This window comes from Mytilus edulis, chromosome 3, assembly GCF_963676685.1.
Source record: "Mytilus edulis chromosome 3, xbMytEdul2.2, whole genome shotgun sequence".
Taxonomy (NCBI): domain Eukaryota; kingdom Metazoa; phylum Mollusca; class Bivalvia; order Mytilida; family Mytilidae; genus Mytilus; species Mytilus edulis.
In genome coordinates this window covers 70807727-70831268 of record NC_092346.1, presented here as the reverse complement: position 1 = coordinate 70831268, position 23542 = coordinate 70807727, and the positions used below count along the sequence as shown (strand labels likewise).

General features: G+C 30.9%; 1 protein-coding gene across 1 annotated transcript in view; it reads left to right on the top strand.

Annotated features, from left to right (window-relative positions):
- LOC139517308 (potassium channel subfamily K member 12-like) overlaps positions 1 to 15891 on the top strand; it is a 54397-nt gene extending 38506 nt beyond the window's left edge. Inside the window, exon 2 of the mRNA XM_071308230.1 lies at positions 10291 to 15891. Within this exon, the coding sequence (XP_071164331.1) occupies positions 10291 to 11150 (860 nt within the window). The 3' untranslated portion in view covers positions 11151 to 15891. The remainder of the gene's footprint in view (positions 1 to 10290) is intronic.
- Positions 15892 to 23542: the final 7651 nt, after the last annotated feature.

Genomic DNA, 23542 nt, shown 5'->3' with positions numbered 1-23542 from the left:
AAATATATTATGTTAAAATATATGTTTTAGTCATTTTGGGACTTTGTAGAACTGACTATGTGTTTATATTATTAACGAGTTCGTTTGTCGTTACGAAATATCCTTTTCACAAATGACGATGGATTTGTTCAAAGCGTCCTAACCATATTCCCAACCTCTATTCTAGAACGTGACATAACCGAAAGAGACTATCATTCTTTTTGTACTTAAACGAGAAACACAACGAATATCACATATGCAATTTGTCGCTCAAAGAATTCGGGTGACAAATTATGTTTGTGTGCGGTTTTTTTTTTAATATCAGATAATATAAACTTTAAATTTCCAAAGTATGCATTCTACGATTTCAGCATGTTCCTGGAATAACCATCAACTGCTATTTTCTAGATCAAAACCAAATTGAAGGCCACACACATAAAGTGTGTGATCATTCAAAAATCCAATAACAATACGGTAAAATGGAAGGAAAATATAACTATCATTGTATGAAGAGATAGCGTTTCAATACATATTTTCTTAACATAAGATTAGTTGTAATCGATCTCACAATCTCACATTAAAACGATATCAGCAATTCATAATGTTATAATTTATCAAACTTAGTTGTGCCTCTGTTTGTATTTTACCATGACATGAACATCCCATTTTTTTTTGTATTGCAAATGAATAGCATTTTGTTTTCTAGTGGGTCCTTGGTGTTTATTATATCGATGATTTCATACGCGTCATATGTGATGCGTATGAAATCGCTTTAGAATTTTGTATCGATTTTTTTTTATTTGAAAATAACTGACATAGGAAAATAATTATCTGGACCAGCGTATTAGAATTCAGGGTTAAATGTCTAGCCACTATTTTTTTTTTATTCAGTCCAATAACTGAAACAACAGTTATGGAATCTTTATGTTTCTATCGGCTTTCTTTCTTTGTCATTCAATAAGTCCATTACATTGGAAAACTTTCACAGGACAAGGGATAGTTGTTTTTGCGTCATCAATCACTGATACTATTTTAAATCCGTCATCTGATTAATTTAATTGATAATGCTAACTAATGTTTAATGTATATGATAAAGCTTATATGAAGTTGGATAAAACATAAATTTTATTACTCACTTTGAAAGACGTGGATTATTAATAATACATTGGTAAAGTGCTGTCAAATAATAACTTCACTACATCAAAGTCTTGATGAGAGTGTACTATTTTGCAAAAGTAAATTGCTTTTCTAAAATACTGATTAAGCCCAAGAAAGAAAAAAATACACATTCTCTAACTCTTGAATGACGTCATAAAATCCTAGATCTATGATCTGATGTGCATTGATGTAAAGGAATTATATCCATTTAACATTATGTAATTCCAAGGAGCAGAATTTTGTCCGCACTGAGATGATTTTAATTTTAAGGCATAAAAATAAAAAGCCAAAACATTAAATAAGTCGATCAATTGTGAATACTAATTAGGTGTTAACGAAGGTTACATTATCATGTTGACTTTTCAAATTAGACTTGATGTTGGTGTTTCGTGGATTTATAGCGAATTTGACTCAATCTTCGACATCGTCAACATTTATGTTCAGTTTGTGATTAAAGTTATTGAGGAAATTAATAAATACATATATCATTTGTAATTCAGTGTTTGTCGTTTGTTGCTGTATATCATATTTTTTTCGTTAATAGTTACCTACTTAAATCAGGCCTTACGTTTTTTGTCGTTTGAATCGTTTTAAATATGAAATGTCAGGTCATTTTATACTTTCTGTGTTGAATAGGTTTTGCTCATTGTTGAAGACCGTGCAGTGACCTGTAGCTACTTCCTTTTATGTCTTTGGTCTTATATCCATGTGTTTGTTTTACAGTGAATGTTTAGATACAATCTTGGGTTAAAACAAATCTGGACTACAATAGACTTGTTAAACCTTCATAGAAATTTATTAAACATCGACAGTAATTTGTTTATATACATGATATTTTATGTGGTAATTATTACCTGGCGTAGGACACGTGCTTCAAGAAAGTCATGTTACCAACAGTTTGATAAGCCAAAGACATATGCTTTTTTGTTAAATTTCGTTTGTTTTGATATTGTGACACACTGATGACTGCTGTATCCATATTTTGACTATTTCCTATTATGTCTTTTTTGTTCACGGATCGTTGCAAATATAATGGAATTTGATGCGACTGTCATACAAGTGAGATGACAAGTGATTTAGCGCTTCAACACCAGGTTTAATCCACCATTTTCTACATTTGAAAATGTCTGTACCAAGTCAGGAATATAACAGTTGTTGTCCTTTCGTTTGATGTGTTTTATCATTTGATTTTGCCATTTGATTAGAGACTTTCCGATCGGAGTTCAGTATTTTTGTGATTATAAATACGTCAGAGCTAACATCTACGTTACGTCATTTGGTCTCTGGTGGGTTGTTGAATCATTGGCATCATACTACATCTTTTTTTTATAGCAAAGAAAAAAGGTACAAAATATTGTTCTATTTAGCACATTCATTTTATATTAAAGACCACATGTTTAATGGTGAAATAGCTTTTTAATAATTTAACGAATAAAAATGTCTATTGACCGATGCACAAACAGAAAGGGAAAAAAATAGAAAAGTAGTTTATAAAGAAAGCTTGACTTCGTGATACATTACAAATTTGACCTGGATTACATCTGTCTCCTGATAATTCCTTTTGTCTGATTTACTAGGAAAACAAGGCTATAAAAAGGCTATAAAAGCTCAGTTTATTACAAACTTGTGAGGTTCACTAAAATAATGCAATGTACCTTTACAATAAATATAATATGTCATTTGGGAAATTTCAAATTGATATGGTATCGTTATGGAGCATACAAATTTTGTAAACTTTAATTGATATTGTGTTGTCATTGAGCATATGATAGTTCAATTGTTAACTTACTAGTGTGTTTTGTATATAATATGGATTATATCTTATTGTATGGTATCATCTTTATGATAATAGTTTAGACCAATCAAATAAAAGTACTAAAATAGAATGCAGCATTACAATATTTTAATAATTGCAACAGACTGAAATTCAAGGAAGACATTATAGTTCTTGTTGAACAGTAAAGGAAATGTTCCTCCCATTTGTAAAGCTTGGCTGAATCAAGATTTGTTCTTTTTTACTTTTCTTTTTTGCTATGGAGTGTACGTTAGAATGTACTTTGGTATCGTACACATATCTTTGTAAGGAAGTGTCTTCCACTTTAATTCTAGTCATTCTTATATTATATCCTGTTTAAAACTATGGCATTCTTTTTTCGACACACACATGTTGCTATTGGTCTTTATGACATTTATTCTTTAATTTATCTATATGATTATGACTTGTGTGTCTTTTATTAATATGTTTCTGTGTACAATATAAAATGCAAAAGATAAGGTACGATTGCAAGTTATCAAATGTTGTAGAATTTAACAAAACATTTGTTTTTATATTTGTAACTTCCTCTTCAAATTTTGTGATATTTTATATACAAATTTCGGATTTTAAATGGCTGCTTAATTTCAGGTGTGTTTTTTTGAACTCATAAAAACCTTACGTACTTAATTGGACGTTGTATATGTATTCAGGAATTGAATAACTACTAGTATTCCTTTTACACTGAACAGTATTGCAAGCTTCCTTCGTATACATTTGCTACAAGTTTTGATATAATTTGTGATTTCTACAATTTTAGGGAAGAGAAGTGATGTTTCTCTATCCAACATTAAAGACATAACGATATTTAGTTTCATTTTTTGGTTAAAAAGTGCTTTTGATGTTATAATATAATAACCTTCCAGACAAAACAGAAAATAAAATTGTAGAAATGACATTCATCAATATATTATTATAGCATATCTTATTTTGTACGACGTATGTCATGTAAGCAACCATAAAAGTATAATTGTTAAATTACGGATGATCATTTCTTATTGTAAAGGTCCATGTCTATATGAATGATTTGGACCAATCAATGTAAATTACTAAAATAAAACGCAGCATTACAATGTTTTGAAAATTGAAACAGAACTGAAATGCAAGGCTAACATGTTCAACCCCGCCATATTCTGTATGTGTATGTTCCAAGTCAGGAACCATTTTACAAGGTTTTATCAAACATTTCAAGACATATTTACACTAAATCATTTCAAGTTGGATATGTACAAAAATTTAAACTTTTGTCATAGACACATGTTTTTTTTTATAGGTTGGTATTGCCTTTGAACTTGATTTCAGTATCTGCGAGGACTCTCTGATCTGTACTTTTTTTTTGTGTGTTTTGTGTTTGTTTTATTTTTATTGTGCTTTGTATCGATCTGATGGGTTAAGACTTTATCACCTGACTATTATGGCTTGTTCTTATGATGTACTGTTACACTTTTGTCCCAGGTTTCAGTGAGTATTTGGTGCTAGCAAGCATGTTTAATCAATGCTCTTCAACTTTGAACATGTTTGGCTTTATAAATATTTTGATATGAGCGTCACTGATGAGTCTTATGTAGACGAAACGCGCGTCTGGCGTACTAAATTAAAATCTTGGTACCTTTGATAACTATTTAATGCCGCCACATTCTATATGTGCATGCCCAAGTATGTTCTTGTCATTTGGTTTCTGCTGGAGAGTTGATATATTGGCAATGATACAACGATGTTTGTATTTATACCGGTATTTCCTTTACACAACATTTTTTTATCGATACAAATACTTTATTATACGCAAAAAATAAAATCGAGGATTTGTGCTGTCCAATTGAAAACTTCATATTTTTTAATAGCACTACTTCTTTACAGAAGTCGAAATACTAATATAGAATTCAACTTCCGTTTTCAGCTAAAATTTCATTAAAGTGGGATCGGTATGCTTTCATTTCAAGATATCAAACCAAGATTATTTTAAACATTCCCATTTTCATAAGTAAATATGAAGTTGTAGGCATATAACCAGAGGAACTAGAATTGTCAACAAATAATTTAATTCTTAATGACATTTGACATCTGTTGCATATAGATAATTGATATTTAACATATTGTTCTGACTGTGAAATTAAAGATATAAGGAACACAATAGTTTACACAAATGATTTATCGATTTAAAACTACCTTCTAGTCATAGAATATTTGATAGCTTGGTTTCATATTATACGTTATTCCAATCTATTCGTTTTACCATTTTCCTTTACAAAGTGAACATGATGTAAACACCTGATAACCAAATAAAAACATTATCTAACAATTACCTAACGGCTTTGAACAATGGACAGGTGTTTAATAGTATTTGATTGCTTAGGATTCTATTCTACAAACCATGATATATCTGATATCAATTTTTGTCGAATTCTGAATTCTGATAAAATCATAACGAGCTAACGAGCCTGTAATTCAGTGGTTGTCGTTTGTTTATGTGTTACAAATTTGTTTTTCATTCATTTTTTTATATATATAAGGCCGTTAGTTTTCTCGTTTGAATCGTTTTACATTGTCTTATCGGGGCCTTTTATAGCTTACTATGCGGTATCGGCTTTGCTCATTGTTGAAGGCCGTACGGTGACCTATAGTTGTTAATGTCTGTGTCATTTTGGTCTCTTGTGGACAGTTGTCGCATTGGCAATCATACCACATCTTCTTTTTTATATTGACTGAAGAGATTCTAGAATTAAAACATGCGCATAAATATTTGGTGGAGTGGGTAGTCATTATAGCAATGTAGCAGCCCCTATTACAATTATACCTTGATTTATAAAGCAGCCAACATGTATGATAGCAAAACAATCTACCAAGAAATAGGTCCCAAGTCAACAATAAAACGTATTACCCGAACATAAAAACATTGTATCATGACTAATTATACTAAAGATCGTTTCAAAGAAAGATCACCTCCCACTTACTGAAAGCAAATTTATAGTTCTTTTACAATTTTATTGTCATTAAAGCATACATTGCTACACTGTAACTCGGTTACATGACTAACAATACTTACTATTGTATCGCGGAATGTTTCTACTTGCTGAAAACATATTTATAGTAACTTAATCGTGTAAAACATTGTAACATAAACATGAATTTTAACACAAAACATCCAATCCTGTTATTTTTCTGTATATTTATACACAATAATAGCATTGATATGTATGAAGGTCTTTTGTGCATTTGATTAATAATCTAACAACATTTCCAGTTAGGTTTCAGATATCACCTACTCATAAGTATATTTTGTCATACAATGAAGATGATAAGTTCAGTGGCAAAAATTGCATGCATGTTCATCTGTTCATGACGATCGTTAACATAACATTCACAATCGAAAACTAGGTGTAATCTCCTCTCTTTTTCTTCGTGTACTATCTCTTTTTCTCTCTCTCGTTGGTGTAATCTGTATCCCTCTTATTTATTCAATAATTTGAATTCAACATTTCTTTACAAAAATACAAAGGAATTAATCCTAAGAAACGATTTTAAAGAAAATTGGCATACAATTTAATAAACAAGTTTATCGCTGCATTGAAGACATATTGGTGACCTTCTGCTGTGGTCTGTTCTATGGTCGGGTAGTTGTCTCTTTGACACATTCCCCATTTCCATTCTCAATTTCATTAACAATGATTTGGTAAAGTTAAGTAAAAATAACTCTTAAAATGTTAGAAATTAATGTCAGATGAATTGCACTAGTGATTACATAGATTGATAGTTACATATATTTGAAAAATACGATGCTTCGTCTAAAATTTTAATGCAGGTCTTTGAAAATGATGCCAGATTTAAATTATTTGACATTTATAGATTGAAACAACATTGTATAAATTGCATATGGAAATTATTATTGTAATTTTAAAATATCACTTGCACTTTTGACTCGAGCTTAAGTGAATAATACTTGAAAGATCAGTTTTCAATTTCTATGGAAATGGTGATACCAGCGTTTCTATGAACAAATAAGACTTCAAGAGTGTCAATACTACCACTATAGTTAATCAATATGCGGACAGTATAACATATGCTGTTTAGTTAGAACAATGTTTGTCTCTGAGTTATACAAGAGATAGTTACTTTAATCCGTAGGGACATACTTATGATGTATATTTACATAATAGGTTGAAATCTATAGTGTTACCATGTTATTATGAAGAAATGTGATGATGCATCTTAATGGTCAATAGGGACAATGACAACTTATAGGTTGGACGTGGTTATGATGTTTGTAAATATCTACATAATGGCATTTGTTTGTGCTTTTATAGAATCAAATCAATGGAAAACGAGAATCTGACCTTATGATCATTGGTTTTGAAAATAAGGGATTTGAATGATTTCCAATATTTGTAAAAGAGAGAGTTGGTTTAACTAAATAACTGTTTTTTTTCAATTTAGTACTAGTTATTCCTAACACAATGGTGATTTCAAAGTTTTGCTTTTAAGAAAAACATCGGAAATTTATCTATTTTTGTCTTGTTTTTACTGACCTTTCGAAAAGTAATGGTTTAAACCATGTTTTGTGGTGCTGGATTTCCTCTTTGTAAGACTTTATTGTAAGGAATTTCAGAAAAAAAATGGACATTCGATAGTTTGTATAAACACAACTTAATGTTTTATATGGTTTCGGAAGAGAAACTGAAATAAAACAGCAAGTTCGATATGACAACACAATGAAATAAAAATTTGCAAATTTTGAGAGAGAGAATATAGGTCACCGTACGGCCTTCAACAAGGAGCAAAGCCCATACCGCATAGTCAGCTATATAAGGCCGCGAAATGACAAATGTAAAAAAAATATCAAACGCGAAAACTAACGGCCTAATTTAAGACTTTTTTTTTAAATTTAAATTTTTTTTGCTTTGTTCATCTTTGTAATATAAAGGGAGATAACTCTGATAACATTACTTTAATTAAGGAATGTGTAGTAAGTTTACATATTTTGTTTTGTAGCAAGAAAACAAGTTCTGCAATTCTGCAATCTCAATTTTTTTCTTCATTTTTTTTAGAAGCACAATTAACTGTCTAGCTAGTTGTTGTATATTCGTTTGATGTGTTTTACCATTTGATTTTGCTATTTGATAAGGAACTTTTCGTTTTGAATTTTCCTCGGAGTTCAGTATTTTTGTGATTTTACTTTTTACAAAAATGAATTTGTCTGCGATTTATCCATTCCAAAATGACAATTTTGCACAACCAGCGACTTGTAAAAATGTCTATTACTCGTACTCTTATTAATATTTAAAAAAAAAACAACAAAAAAAAAAAAAAAACACACATTTCAAACTACATTTTCCCATTCATGAAACATTCTTTCGATTTTATTTAAAACCCCTGATCGATCTTAATAAGAGAAGATATATTTTGAATAGGTTGGGGAAAAAATACAGAACAAAGATATGTGACATCTTGGCTGTCAAATCTGAAAAGCAATCTGCACTGATTACTTGATTTTGATGTCCCTGTTAACCATATGTTTGCAAGTGAAAAATAAATTTAGTTTAAATTCATATTTCATCTCTTATTTAGCTTTTTGGCTTTTTGTTAATTTAAAATCATTTAAAAATTGAACCCGTTAGTTGCTGATAGGAGAAGTAAATAGTAGAAGTATATTTTTTTTAAAATACAAGCCAGCAATGATGTAGAAAGTAAAATCACAAAAATACTAAACCCTGAGTTAATTCAAAGCCGTAAGTCCATAATCAAATGACAGAATAAAAAGCTCAAACACAACAAACGAATGGATAACAACTGTCATAGTATTGACTTGGTACAGGCATTTTCTTAAGTGGAAATTGTTTGATTAAACCTGATTTAATGGCTAGATAAACTTCTCACTTGTATGATAGTCGCATAAAATTCAATTATATTGACAACGATGTGTAGGGCTATTTCACATACATATAATGAATTTACTCTTTCAAGTCATGATTCTTCGTGAACAAAGAAGTATTCTTTCACCAGTAAATCGGAAATCAATTGATTTAATAATATATTCAGATTTGTTTTAGATTTATTTTGTAGTTGCTTGTTATATATTGATTTTGTTGATTGACATTTAAATTCGTTAATTATTCATTATATTCATTATTTTATTGCATTTGAAAATAAGATTTTCAATAAATGTCCATTTTGATCCCGAAGTAATGCTATTATTGAATGATTAACATTCTGAATTATCATATAAATTTATCTTTGGCTATTCGTCCAGAACTTATAGAATGTGTCCATAAATATGAATATTTACATACTGATCAATATATTTATTCATCTAGTAAGGGCGGTCAGAAACGTATATAGTATTTTCACAGATAATTTTGCTAAAAAGGATTTGGACGCATTGAATATAAACAATATCTTTCATCAAAAATATGTACAGGATAAAAAAACAACGTGCCCTCCAAAAATGTTCAAATATAAATTCTAACCTTGAGGAATTTGTGTGCAATCTTCCTCTGTCCTCCTTTTTGTCGTCCAGATGTTTCTGCATGTTCAATATGTTCGTACAGTCAATCTATAATCTTGTAGACAAACATAACTAGGAATCATCTTAGACATCTAGCAATCCCATTTCAACATATATATATATATATAATATAGATATATAGATATTTATAAAGATGATGCCAGTATCTTTTCTTTTATGCAACAATATCTACATTCTTTATCAATATTATTCATTTTAAATTAAAAACTTGACCTATTTAATTAAATTGTGTTCCATTTAATAGCATGAAAAGCCCAGATACCGGGAGTGAACAATCATACTTTTATGGATATTTTGAGCGACAACGGTTATGTATGTTGATTGGTAACGAACAGTCAGAATTCCAGCAAGTTTTATCAATACAATCTTGTTAGCCAACTGGCCAACTCTGGGTGCGTGATTTTCTTGTGTGTTGAAGACACATTTGTGGCCTTTGGTTGTTTTCTGTCCTTTGATTGAGTTGTTGTCTCTTTGACACTTGTACATCCCGCATGAGAAGACAAACGAACGCCCCAATAAAAGCAAGTGTTTTTCTGTCGGTCTGTTGAAGACCGAAATGACCATATTTATATTCCTCTGTCAACATTAGAGAAGTGGAGGGGGTCTCAGATACGAAAAATTAGTGTTTAAATGTGATATTACCTTTTAACTTAAAACTCAAGTTTGTGCCATATGTCGAGTGTGTGATATCAAGTACTTGTGACATTTCTACCACCTGTTATTTATATAGATAACTATTTACAAAAATCCCGCCACATATATATAGTCGAACCTATTTATAAGAATGAGAAATTCATGTATTACTTTATTATATTTTCAGGATTTGGTATGACAACACCACGAACGATTGGTGGTAAAATACTATTAATATTCTATGGATTTTTGGGATGCGCTGGCGCCATTCTGTTTTTCAATTTATTTCTGGAAAGAATCATCACATTCCTTGCATATATCCTACGTGCAATTCATGAAAGAAAACTACGAATAAAAGGTATAGATAACAAGGATAGACGAAATTCTCATATCTCGGACGATGAACAACTAGACACGTGGAAACCTTCGGTGTATTGGGTCATGCTTATTTTATTGTTAGGAGCTGTAGTGGTTGCCTGCTGTGCTTCTGCAATGTATTATCCGGTGGAAGATTGGACGTACTTTGAGGCTATTTATTTTTGCTTTGTCACTTTTGCAACGATTGGATTTGGTGATTATGTAGTCAGTCAAAAAGATGACTATGAAAATAAACATTTTTATCGTCTGGGAAATTTTATATTTATTGTTTTAGGTTGTTGTTGTATATATAGTTTGTTTAACGTAACATCCATTGTGATAAAACAGTTTTTAAATTGGATGATTTCTAAATTAAACTGTCATTGTCGACGCCGAAAAAGATCGAGAGGAAGACGAAACGCTATTACACCTAGACATTTAAACGGAAGTGCGCGACATAAAAAGAGTGAAAAAACAGATAGCGACAGCGATTCCGATAGACGCAATTCAGACGAAATGATATCAATGAAGGATTTTCTACACACTAACAAAATTTCTCTGGCACTTATGCAAAAACAACTTTGGGAAACCGCACAAAGAGGACAAATGTCGTCACATGGTGGCGGTTTCCAAGGACCTGTGGGTCCTATGGCCATATTAGATAGAAAACTTGGACAAGAAGATGTTTAAGAGAAATCAGAAATCAATTTCAACATCACATCTGTTACATACTAAAATGCCAATGTATAAATCAAGTCAAACGAAAATCATTTTTATATCTAATTTTGCGTATCAAATGTTTACATTTATCATGTATGTTGCATATTTATTTGTAAAACATGACTGCACCCTTATATTACAAAGAGATTTGTTTACACATGGTCGTTTGATCGGTGAAATAGTCTTTAAAACATCAGAATGCTGCGATGAACATTTCAATTAAATCCTCTTGCTTCTCATCGAATTGTACGCATACTGTTCCAAATATTTTAATTTACGAAATCCATTACTGCCACCGGAGTTATAAAAACAACGCGTCACTTTTTAACATTAAAATCCTTTATCAAGAACAAACAAACAAGTTTTCTAATTGACTGAACGTGTTATTTAGAGAATCAAAATAATTTGCTTTGTAAAGAATAATCATATTATTCACCCTGGATTGAAGGTTTGATCAATAAAACGATTCTAAAAAAATACAATATCGAAGGACGTGCTTCAAAATAACTTTCTATTTTGAATGACGTGGTGTCTTCAAGCAAAATTAATTTATTCACCTTTGTGTGTGTGAACGACAAATTAATATTGGATTGGTATATACAAAAAGTTGGGTTTTTTATAACAATATGAGTCCTTCAAATATCTAACCATACATCCATACCAATTTATTTTTATTTTTTATTAATTTCACTACCATTATTCTTGTTATCAAAATTATATAGTTTATTTACACTGTTCCTATTTCGCTTTATTTTTTAGTACATGAGAACAGGCAATTATTAAAAGGAGGGGGCGATACAAGTACTATTTGATTGACTTCTAACAATGCAAAATTAGTATAAACTTTCAACCCTTTAAAAACTATGATTATTTTCCTTAGAGTGTACAGATGTTGTTTGTAATGTAACCAAAGCTGATCTAAATATGCGATTTTTACGCATAGTTTTTGGTAAAATTTTAATATGAGCTATCAACATTAACATGATCTGCAAAAGACATTTTGTGACAAAATTCATTCTATGGTAGGTGTTGCTGCTCAAATCTAAATATTAATTACAAGATTTCAGGGGAAATTTAGAAAGGTGTGCAGTTTCTATCTATAACGAAAATAGCTAGAACGCCTCAAGCAAATATGTACATAGAACAACTAATATCTGACAGATTATCGAGAAAAAAAAATATGGGGTATTATTGCCAATGCGAAAATAACATTAACGGTATTAAATTTTCTGCACCAGATGCGCATTTCTACATTGATAAGTAAAAAAAAACAAAAATACCAAAATCCGAGATAAACTCAAATGATAAGTCCCAAAACAAATGGCAAAGTCAAAAGCTGAAACACATCAAACGAACGGATAACAACTGTCATAATACTAACTTGGCTTGGTACAGCATTTCAGATGTGGAAAATTGTGGGTTAAAGCTGATTTTATAGCTAGCTAAACCTCTCACTTGTATGACAATCGCATAAAATTCTATTATATACACTAAATGTCTCATCAGTTCAAATGAAGTGGATGTACTATCATGGCGGTTTGATTTTCTAAAGATTTTTTTCTAACGAATTTTATAGGGCCTTGTCACTTTGTTGCATTTGTATTGTGACAAAGCATCTTTGACGTCGCCATTCACTGACTTATTATGTTATCATAACCATTATTTTACTTCGATCACGAATTGTGTTATGTGTACACGCAATGCATATTATTAAGCCATCAAAGGTTGTTTGAACACGATCTTTTAATGTTCACTTGCTTTAAGTCAAATCTGTTGGTGTATTTTAATGCTTATGAGTTTTCATATTATGTCATTGATTTTTCTTAATTTTTGAACATAGAACCATATAATCAAAGTAGAAATATGTAGTATTATGCATTTTCATATGTGTTTTTTTTTCACTTGTGGTTGCTGATGCTTAAAATAGATTGTTATTATCGTACATTTGTGTTATATCTGATGGGAAGCTTACTTGTCTTATTAATTGTATTTTTGAGCAATACAATTGTAATATAGAATTTCGGATACTTTTCAATGATACTGTTAAATTATTATAGATTTCTTCCATTTCATGTTCATTACCAATTTTTACTTAAAACGTGTTTTGTTGTTGTTTTTTTCTAATTCAATAGGATTTTTTCTAGGATTGCTGGAGAGAATTGTTAAGAAATAATATTTATTTTCAGTAAAGAATTTAATACTTTAAGTATCTTATAAATCATGAATGGGCATGATGAATGATGTGATATATATAATTTTGAATGCAAATTCAACTGTAAATAAAATACAACTTAAACAAAACCTTTATTCCAAAGACATTCAATCTACATGCGAGTTAGAAAATTGTTAATGGTATAACCTACAGTGCAAATATACATGTGCTGTGATCAAAATGCCAAAGATTCACAGTTCTTCTATTTACCAATTATTACATGTAGCAAACTTGAAAAAAACCATGATCAATTGATCTTCTTTGATATTAGTTGTTGATGATCCAAGGTTAACATAATTAGAAAATCACAGAGCAAAATTCTCTGAAAGTATTTTTATAAAACAAAATGATATATGAACAGAATATAAGATGTATTACATTTGCCTTATTAGAATGTTCTTGGAATAAATCTGTTTAAATGATTTATGGATACTAACCTGAAAGTTATTGAAAATCTTCATTGAAATCTCTAGACCAGGAAATGAATTTCAGTTTGAATCTGAACAAGATTAAAAGATGAATTGTATCTTTATAATAAAAGTTTGAAGTCGCAATTTATTTTTTCAAAGACCTCTTTATTAAATGACATTCTTGGCCCATGGGAACGATTTAAGTTCGTTGCAAGCTTAGGGTTTCTTTTTGCTCAAAACGTTTGAGACGTAAAGTAGATATATAAATTATTTTGATGGCTATATGTTACCAAGCAATATCGACTATTTCTTACGACATTTTTTGTTCAATTTCTTCAGCGCTGTGAACATACATTTCTAACGTTACATATTTTGTGATAATGGATAGTGTCTTAATACAATTAGTTAAAAGCAAGTTAGATATTCATAGCATGAACATTTGAATTGTCTCTGAAAACATTAAATAGACGAGGAAATTATGTAAACATACAAAAATGACGTTTTTGTTCGTTATTAAATTGTTTTGTCTGCTATTACTAAATATGTGTCAGAAGAGCATTAAGAGCGTTTTGTTATGAAGAGATCGTTTATTTAGCTGATTAGGTGAAAATGAATAGAATCGTACAATCTGAAACATGTACTGCGTATACATATGGTACTTCAAATCTTTATTATTTGCAACCCTTTGTTTCCTAAAAATTAGAAAGGAACCCCCTTTTTGAACCCAATATAAGAAAAAAATTGGACAGGGTAATCTCCTTAGTTCAAAGATAAAGATAGTCGGAAGAAGGAAGACATTTTTCACAAATATACTGCATGATGTTATCATGTAACATGAAATTAGACAAATTGATCTGGAGTAATATTCCAGAACAAATATAATAGAAAAACACATTCAATCTGTTAATACGGCTGAATGTTTTTATATTTGTCGTTTTGGGTCCTTTTATAGTTTTTATTATGCGATATGTATTTCGCTCATTGTTAAGGACGTACCTCAAACTAAAGTTACTTACCTTCTATATCATATGTTTTCAGGTTAAGGGTTGCTTCATTTAAAAATCATATCATATCTTCCTATTTCAATATTAAAGAGGGACAGAAAACCCTGCTCCTCGACGAAAAGGCTGGTTGAATTATACAAACTCGTTCCTTTGTTCAAAATCATAAACAAAACATCAGTATATCATCCATTCGGATTCATAATTATCAAGAGAATACTTTTGTTTAGTTGTATATCCAGCACACATAATAAGACATAATTAAATTGAAAGTAGGTCAATGAGAAACAAAATCAGACAAACCAATTATATATTACCATAACACATATCTGCTTAGAACCTGACCAAACAATAGTCGGTTTATTGTTAAATAAAGTCATTTTAAGACGGATAGTTTGACACTCGCATTTATTCTTTATAACTTAAGTACTTCTTAGAAACTAGTTAACAAGTTTTAAATACAAAGACATAGAAAAAACCCACTATTAAAATAAACACACGAGACGAGGTCCATGACTTGAATCAAACTATTTCTATCAATATTTAAACCACCTTTTAAATCTTTTTTCTCGATCAGAGGAATATAAAGTGGCAATGAGAAAACTTATTTAGAAAATTTAACAACTTAGACAACTTAAAAAAACAAGCTCCATGAAATCAGTTTACATGCGTAGCAATTAACAATCAGTTTTCTTAGTTAAATACCTTCTCTCATCCTACTTGGAGTAAAGACAGTCATGTTAATTAGGCTGCACCATCAAACAGTTTCAAACAAATCACAATAGCACATTGACTTGGAACGCTATACCCTGGTTAAATATTCAAGAAAAATCAAACGCCACTATGAAATTGATATAACGTTAACAATTATAAATATTGAAAGTATATATTATTATTTATCTAGCTATTGCTTGTTTTCGTGATCTCTTTTGTATGAAAATTATGTTTGACTGATTGCTCACCATTAGCCAATGAAAAGTCACATTAATAGAATGTCTGCAATGTATTTATGTAATCACGTTATACACTTTCTAATTATGAACATTCACAATATATGTTTTTTAAGATAAATTATATTTTTAAATAAATGTTTGTGTTTCTTTGGCCCAAAACATCTTATAAGAGGAAAATCTTTATATCAGGTAATACGGTGTTTCAAAGGAATGGCGATTATGTGTTTGTGAATTTATTGTTGCTTTGTATTCTGTGTTGTGTGTTAATATCCGTTTGTCTTTTCATCTCTCTTCTTTGTGAATGTGTTTGACCGTCTTTTATCGATGGTTTTTATGACAGACTTCGTAATTTGGTCGGCATCTCATTTTACGATAATCTATTGACATGTTGTTGTGTTGGATAGCTAGGGGATGATGGTTGGTGGTTTACTAATAATAATAAGTTTACTCCGATAAAACTTATCACCATGAAATTTGATGCGGTATCGTTGAGTTGTGTCGAACTTATGTTTATGTCGTCTATAATGCTAATCCAAAATTCTGTTTCTTTCTGGACAGTATTTTTTTTAACTAGTAAACTCTTCTTCACACATGTTTTGATTTCCTGATGGAGTTAATTTATGAAATCAAGATAGATTCGCCACATGATAATGCACTTTTCCATAGTTTGAAACATCTTTAGTGGATATTTTACGTATATGTTAAACATTAAATATTGTTGTCCTTCAAGGATTTGGCGTTGATAGATATTCTATAGCAGTCCGTAAAATTAGTTATAAGTTGTCTAGAATAGAGTTGATTTAGAGTTTGAGGTTTGGTAAAGAAACATTGCTATTGTTGACCACTTAAGATGAATTCTATGTTTTTCACTATTTTGTTGTATTCTTGGTTCATTGCCTTGTTGATGTATACCAACCATCTCATTTTATATTCAAACATAATGCATATGATGCGTTTCTGCAAAAACGTCATCGTATTTAGACAAGCTTGATGTTTTATGGTTTGTGAATTGGTGTCTCATTATCGTTTGCCATCCTTCATGTATGCATGACAAATTATCTGCTCACTAACATTGCAAAAATAGTTTAATTCATTAATCTATAACTATTACAAGTTAACGTTTAATCATTTGGTAAAAGAATATGAATATATGCAATTGTCACTAGCGAAGAAATATATTTGTGATGCAACATTTGTTTTCACGCCAAGACATAGTTGGTTTCAACGTCTTTTGAAACATTATACTTTCAATTCTCTTCAGTGTCACTGATGAGCCATCTGTAGTTTCAGTTTCCTAAATCAATAGCCTGGTATCTTTGATAAGTTTTTTTACAATCTACCGTCATTATACTGGTTACAAAAACTTCATAAAACTCCGTATAAAGAATGATTGATAGCTTTATCATCAAGATGTTCGACTAAACACCTTTCTAACGTGTTGATTTCTATTTTTTCTACAGTAAAATATGTACTATAAGAATATTGTGATGAGATATATTCAACCAGTGCTGTCAATAAGATGTGAATTCTCAAAAATTCCAAAGATCTACTGCAAAATCTCAGATCACTATCTCTGCAATTTTGTAACAACATTAAGACCTTTTTAATATGTCTACGCTCTACACTTCTATTCCATATGATCAATTCAAAGATCGACTTCACCATCTCATTAAACAGAGCTTTTTCAATAAAAATGCCAATTGTAGGTATAATTTTTGGTTTTGGGTTATAATAATTCTTATTTTGTGAAGAACCACACTGATTCTATCAGAAAATACAATGAAAATTATATTATCAAAATGCTTTAATTTTTAAACATCAATAAATTTGTTGAGTTTTGAGGATTAGTATTTTAACAAACAGTCGGTATTTCACTGGCTTTTAATTGTGCACCCTTTCTGGTCGACTTGTTTTTGTACTCGTTTGTAGCAAAATTCATTTAGAACCTTCTAAAAGACAAATAAAAAGCACTTGCAAATCACTGAATAACCAATATTTCAGTCATTACTTGCATCTCATATATACCAGTGAACTTCAAATTAAGGATACTACTGATACAAGAAGGACTGCTTCATACCTTCATGATTTTTTCCTCAATATTGATAGGTGGACGACTTTACACTAAAATCTTATGACAAACGGGATGATTTATATGGTCATTTTAATAAATTTCCTGTTGATAAAACATAAAATCTTTCGAAAAACTAAGGGTTTTCTTATCCCAGGAATAGATTACCTTAGCCGTATGTGGCACAACCTTTTGAAATTTCGGATACTCCATGCTCTACAACTTTGTACTTATTTGGCTTTATAACTATTTTGATCTGAGCGTCACTGATGAGGCTTTTATAGACGAAACGCGCGTCTGGCGTATTAAACTATAATCCTGGTACCTTTGATAACTATTTTAACTTCCTAATTATTTGTTTCCCATTTCTCAGCAGTAACAGGAGGATCTTCGTCGTATGGTGTTTACATCTCTGAATAAATACGTTATGCATGTGCACGATTACGATATACTGACTTCATATACAGATGTGTTCTCCTTACGCAGAAACTGCTCCAACAGAGTTATGGGTAGAAAAGACTAAATATGACACACCGTTAATTTTATGAACATCATACCGAATTGGTTGATCTATACGATGTCTTTGTCTAAACTAACCAATGACATTTAATCACGTCTTAGATTTTTGGTTTGATATCTATGTCACCATTCTGCTAAGTACCGAACGTGAACGATTCCCTAATATAACAGATATAGAGTGTGAATGTGCATTCCTATACGACGTGCCTTAATATTTGTACATCCAAAATTCATGTATTAATTTTTGATGTTTATGTAATGGTGTAATACCAATATTGATTTTCACCATTAAGGCTTTATTAAATTTACATTTTTCAAAAAATTGTGCAGGATTCATCTATGTTTAAAATAAAAAAAAATAATTGTCATGAGTAAAGTTTAATTCTGTCCAGTACTATAATCAAAATTCACATAACATTTCATTGCATATATAAAAAAAAAACAACATTATAATCAAATGTTCACCTCATTTCAACCTGTGTACAAGCTTTAGTAACCATGTAACCTCAAATTTCCAAAAATTTCTATAAATACACCAAATCCAATAGTTATTGAGCTTGGAAACACCCAAGATAAATGTTAATGACCCAGTTTATTGTAATGACATGTAGGATTAATTTCCTACAACTGTCAAATTCAAGGGTTTATTTTTTCGACCCCTTTTCGTATGAAATCAGATGTGACGTAATATGATTTGGTTGTATAACCCCTTATGGTTTCTGTTGAATAATGTGTGTATTGATTTATAGTTTGTTGTTCATATAATTATAAAGTTGCCTTTCAATACCATTATTGTCATATTCCCGAGTGTTAATTAGCATTGCTTTACGACTTGTCTCGGTGTTTTGGACTTCCAACATTCATGTATTAATTTTTTGATGATGATGGTATGGTTTCGGATGGATAATTTCTCTAAATCTTATCGTTTGTAGTCCAAATAATTGAACATTTGCCTTTTTTAAACTTCATTACCATGACAATTCTATGGACGAGTACTGTGGATTCATTATTTTTCGTTGAATACTAGTACCAATTTTCGTGGGTTTCGTGCATACAGTCAACCACAAATCAAATATTAAACGAATTACAAATTTCCTATTTGCTTTGAATTCAGAGATTTGCAAAACCGAGAAATCAAATATCCACGAAAACTGCATGTTTTTCTCAGTCTACGAAAATAAAATGATTGTATAAAGTTCGAGATTGCATGTTAGTTACGTCAATGAATTTTATATCATTAGATATTTGTCGTTAAATAAATATGTGTGTTATGTTCTGCATTTTGCATGTTGTGTCGACTATTATATGTTTTGTGTGTGATGTATTTTATCGCGTAATGTTGTCTTTTGGGCGATATTTCTTTTAACATTGTCATAAAGCTAGCGATTAAACTAGATTTAAAAAAATCTAAAAATATTCTTTACCAAGTCCGAGGCATATGGCGTTTGTTTTTGTTGCACTATTAGTGTTCCTGTTGTTTCTGTGTTATAGTCTTATAATTGATGTGCTCTCCTGTTTTATTTTATAACCCGGGTTTTTGTTCTCCCAATCAATTTATGACTTTTGAACACTGGTATACTACTATTGCCTTTATTTACACTCATTATTTCGATGCCAAATCAAGAGTATAGTAGCGTACATTTCTATGTAGCAACATTCCAGAAGCGCCTGTATACGGACTATATATTCCTGCGCTTGAGTTTCCTATCATGATTTCCTTGATAAAGGGTTGCTGCTCATAAGGATGCTATCAAACCAAGAGTTCCAAATGGTGAAGTTGAAAACATCCCTTCGTTAAATTTCACGGACGCCATCACGAGTTGGTTGACCATTATGGAATAACCATTTCACAGATGATTCTCACATCGTGACTACAATCCCCGTCCCTTATCATGAATTTGACCTACCGAATTAGAATATTTACCGGGTTTGTAATATCATGATCAACACGACGGGTGCCACATGTGAAGCAAGATCTGGTTACCCTTCCGGAGCACTTGAGATCACCACCAGTTTTTGGTTGAGTTCGTGTTGCCCAGTCTTCAGTTTTCTATGTTGTTTCTTGTGTACTAATATTTTTCTGTGTGTCTTTTTTTCATTTTTATCCATGGCGTTGTCGGTTTATTTTCGATTTATGAGTTTGACTGTTCCTCTGGTATCTTTCACTCCTCTTTTACTGTAGTTGTAATTTTTAGAATTGTTGGAGTTAAATACTTTTGAAATTTGTAATTGATTTGAGCTTTCAGTTGTTATGATTTTGAGCACAACATTAAACATATAGTTATAAGTTCGATCTACCATATTACAAAATGTTTCACTCAATTACGGCTGATATAAAGCGTTTTTATAATTACAATATTTGAAGACTAAAAAACATCCCTATGGCTATATTCAAATATATCATTTCTCGTAGGTTTTATCATCAATTATCAAACTGAATTTATGAATAAAAATTTCATAATTTTGAAAGGATCGGATAAATTTAGGAACCTCATTATAGCTGATATCATTCATCCGCCGTTTTTAGTTTATAAAATTCAAGCTTTAATCAAACAATACATGTTACTCCCTATGTATCGTTTATAATTTGGCATATACAAGGGCATACTTTCACCCATTCCTGAAAGTGTTTTAACTGGAGCTTTTAAATTTCACTTGATAATATACAGTGCGAAAATATTTTATATTGCTTTGAATATATTGCATACCACGTGCTCTTTGCATAAACATTATCGTTAACGTTAGATACGCTAATTGATAAACAGTTTGGATCAAGCAAACACGTGAAAATGAAAGCCAAGTCAGTCCGAAAGATCATTCGTGTTTTGTCTTCTTTATGTCTTCTGTTTTTCAATTATCTTTAGGCTTTTTTATATTCCCTACTTGTGCTTTTTATATTCCCTGCTTTAAATCGTACAACAAAATGTATTCCTTATTGTAAATTAATGAAAATCACGTTGAGTACACGTAAATCTGTATACTAGTTGTTTATGAACCCATCACTGACCTATCTTTCTAGGCAATATCTTTAAAGCACTCATTTTGTCTCAATGATTATTTGTATGGATTGGGATTGTACGGTCAATTGCTGCTTGATAAACTTTCATTGCAGATGCCGATGACTGATAACACCTATTAATGAAACAAACAAAAATCATAGGTCATCGAAGTGGTATTGGAAAACGATTTATCAACTGTTACTCTTTATGACTAGTAATCACATACTATGTTATCTAAAGGGTAATCAAAAGTTATCACTGAACTGCGGAGGATTACAGCCATGCTGCCGCTAGTAATTACAAGTACAGCTTTGTAGAATAAACTGACATTTGTATTTTATAGTGCAAGAGAAGACGTTATTATTGACTCTCTCTATTTTATATTTGTTACTCTTTACCAAGAAGTTAGAATATCGCCTACAATTATTCTTGGGCGAGTTTTAATGAGTAGTTACACATTTCGTGCAATACATATTGTATTTTTGAAATTAATCGGGTAAATCACACAAAGTAATTGATATTTCCGAAAGAGAGTTGATAATATGTTGTCTATATATAATTTATCATTCACGAACAATAATATAGTACAATTCAAAATAACTTTCAGATCCTTCCACTATACTGGATGCAATTTTTATATCGTTTTTTTTAATTGTGCGAGAGGTCCAGGTTTCGATCCTCGGCTGCATCAAAGCTTCGCCGCTAATTATCAAGCGGTTTGAAGGAGTAAGAACAAAGACTGATTGGCTGGGAGTGAGAATAATGACTTAATAATGAAAATAAACTTATCGTAGATACCAGAACTTAATTTAGTATACACGCCAGACGCGCGTTTCGTTTACAAAAGACTCATCAGTGACGCTCGAATCCAAAAAAGTAAAAAGGCCAAATAAAGTACGAAGTTGAAGAGCATTGAGGACCAAAATTCCTAAACGTTTTGCCAAATACAGCTAAGGTAATCTATGCCTGAGGTAGAAAAGCCTTAGTATTTCAAAAAATTCAAAACTTGTAAACAGTAAATTTATAAATATAACTATATCAATGACAATTCATGTCAGCACAAAAAGTGCAATGCTGACTACTGGGCTAGTGAAAGCATGATTTGTAGTTTACCTTTTAACTGGTTCACATGTTGTCAAGCCAAGGCTTTGTAAACCTTAAAATACGATATCGGTTTTGCGCATAGTTGAAAGTAACACAGGTCCCTTAACTCAAACACATTTTAAATAAATGTTTAAATAGCAATAAAACAAATCTTTACTTTTAAAAGCAATACACCGATACACAAAACCTTTTCAAATGCCTACAGCCTCTTAAAGGAAGCTTAAATTACTGTCATTGCATATATAATCGAGTGTTTATCTATCCAGTTTATTCATTTTATTTCCCGATGCCTGTAGTTTATAAGCTATCTTACTTTTCTATTATTTCCAAGCTTATTACTAGGTTCCCTATTTTTTGTAATGATGAAATACGTTTCTTGATTGGCCACACAAAGATCAGATTTATAAATATTCGACAATATATCTATCAGAATTACAACAGGATTGTTTTGAAAACAGCTTAAAAATAAATTGTGTATTCCAACTCCATTAACCTCGATCAGTACCAGCAATCAAAGTATCGTTTTGCTAGATCTTCCATTACTTGACGAAATGCTTTATAGAAAATAAGATAACCAAATAACTGTTATCCCTAAGTTTTCAATTAAATGGCTTGTTGACCTTAAATATAGGACTTTGATGAAATAAGGGATGTAACATTTATTAGGAGAGGAGTGCTTTTGGAATTAGCTGTGTACTGTTAACTGCGCTCCTTTTTCCATTGATCTGTTTTAAATGTGATCATGGATTTGCATATTTATTCACCATCCATACAAAATCTAGAAAACATATACTCAGAGCAGAGCGTACAAATGCAATCCGATGAAGTTGAGATATGGCACAATCCTATTTTGCTGTAAGAAGCCTTATAAACCAATCATAAATATAGTACTAAAATGTAATATTTATCATAAAATTGAGAATGGAAATGGGGAATGTGTCATAGAGACAACAGCCCAACCATAGAACAGACTACAGCAGAAGGTCACCAATAGGTCTTCAATGCAGCGAGAAATTCCCGCATCTGGAGGCGTCCTTCAGCTGGCCCCTAAACAAATATATATACTAGTTCAGTGATAATGAACGCGAAACTAAAC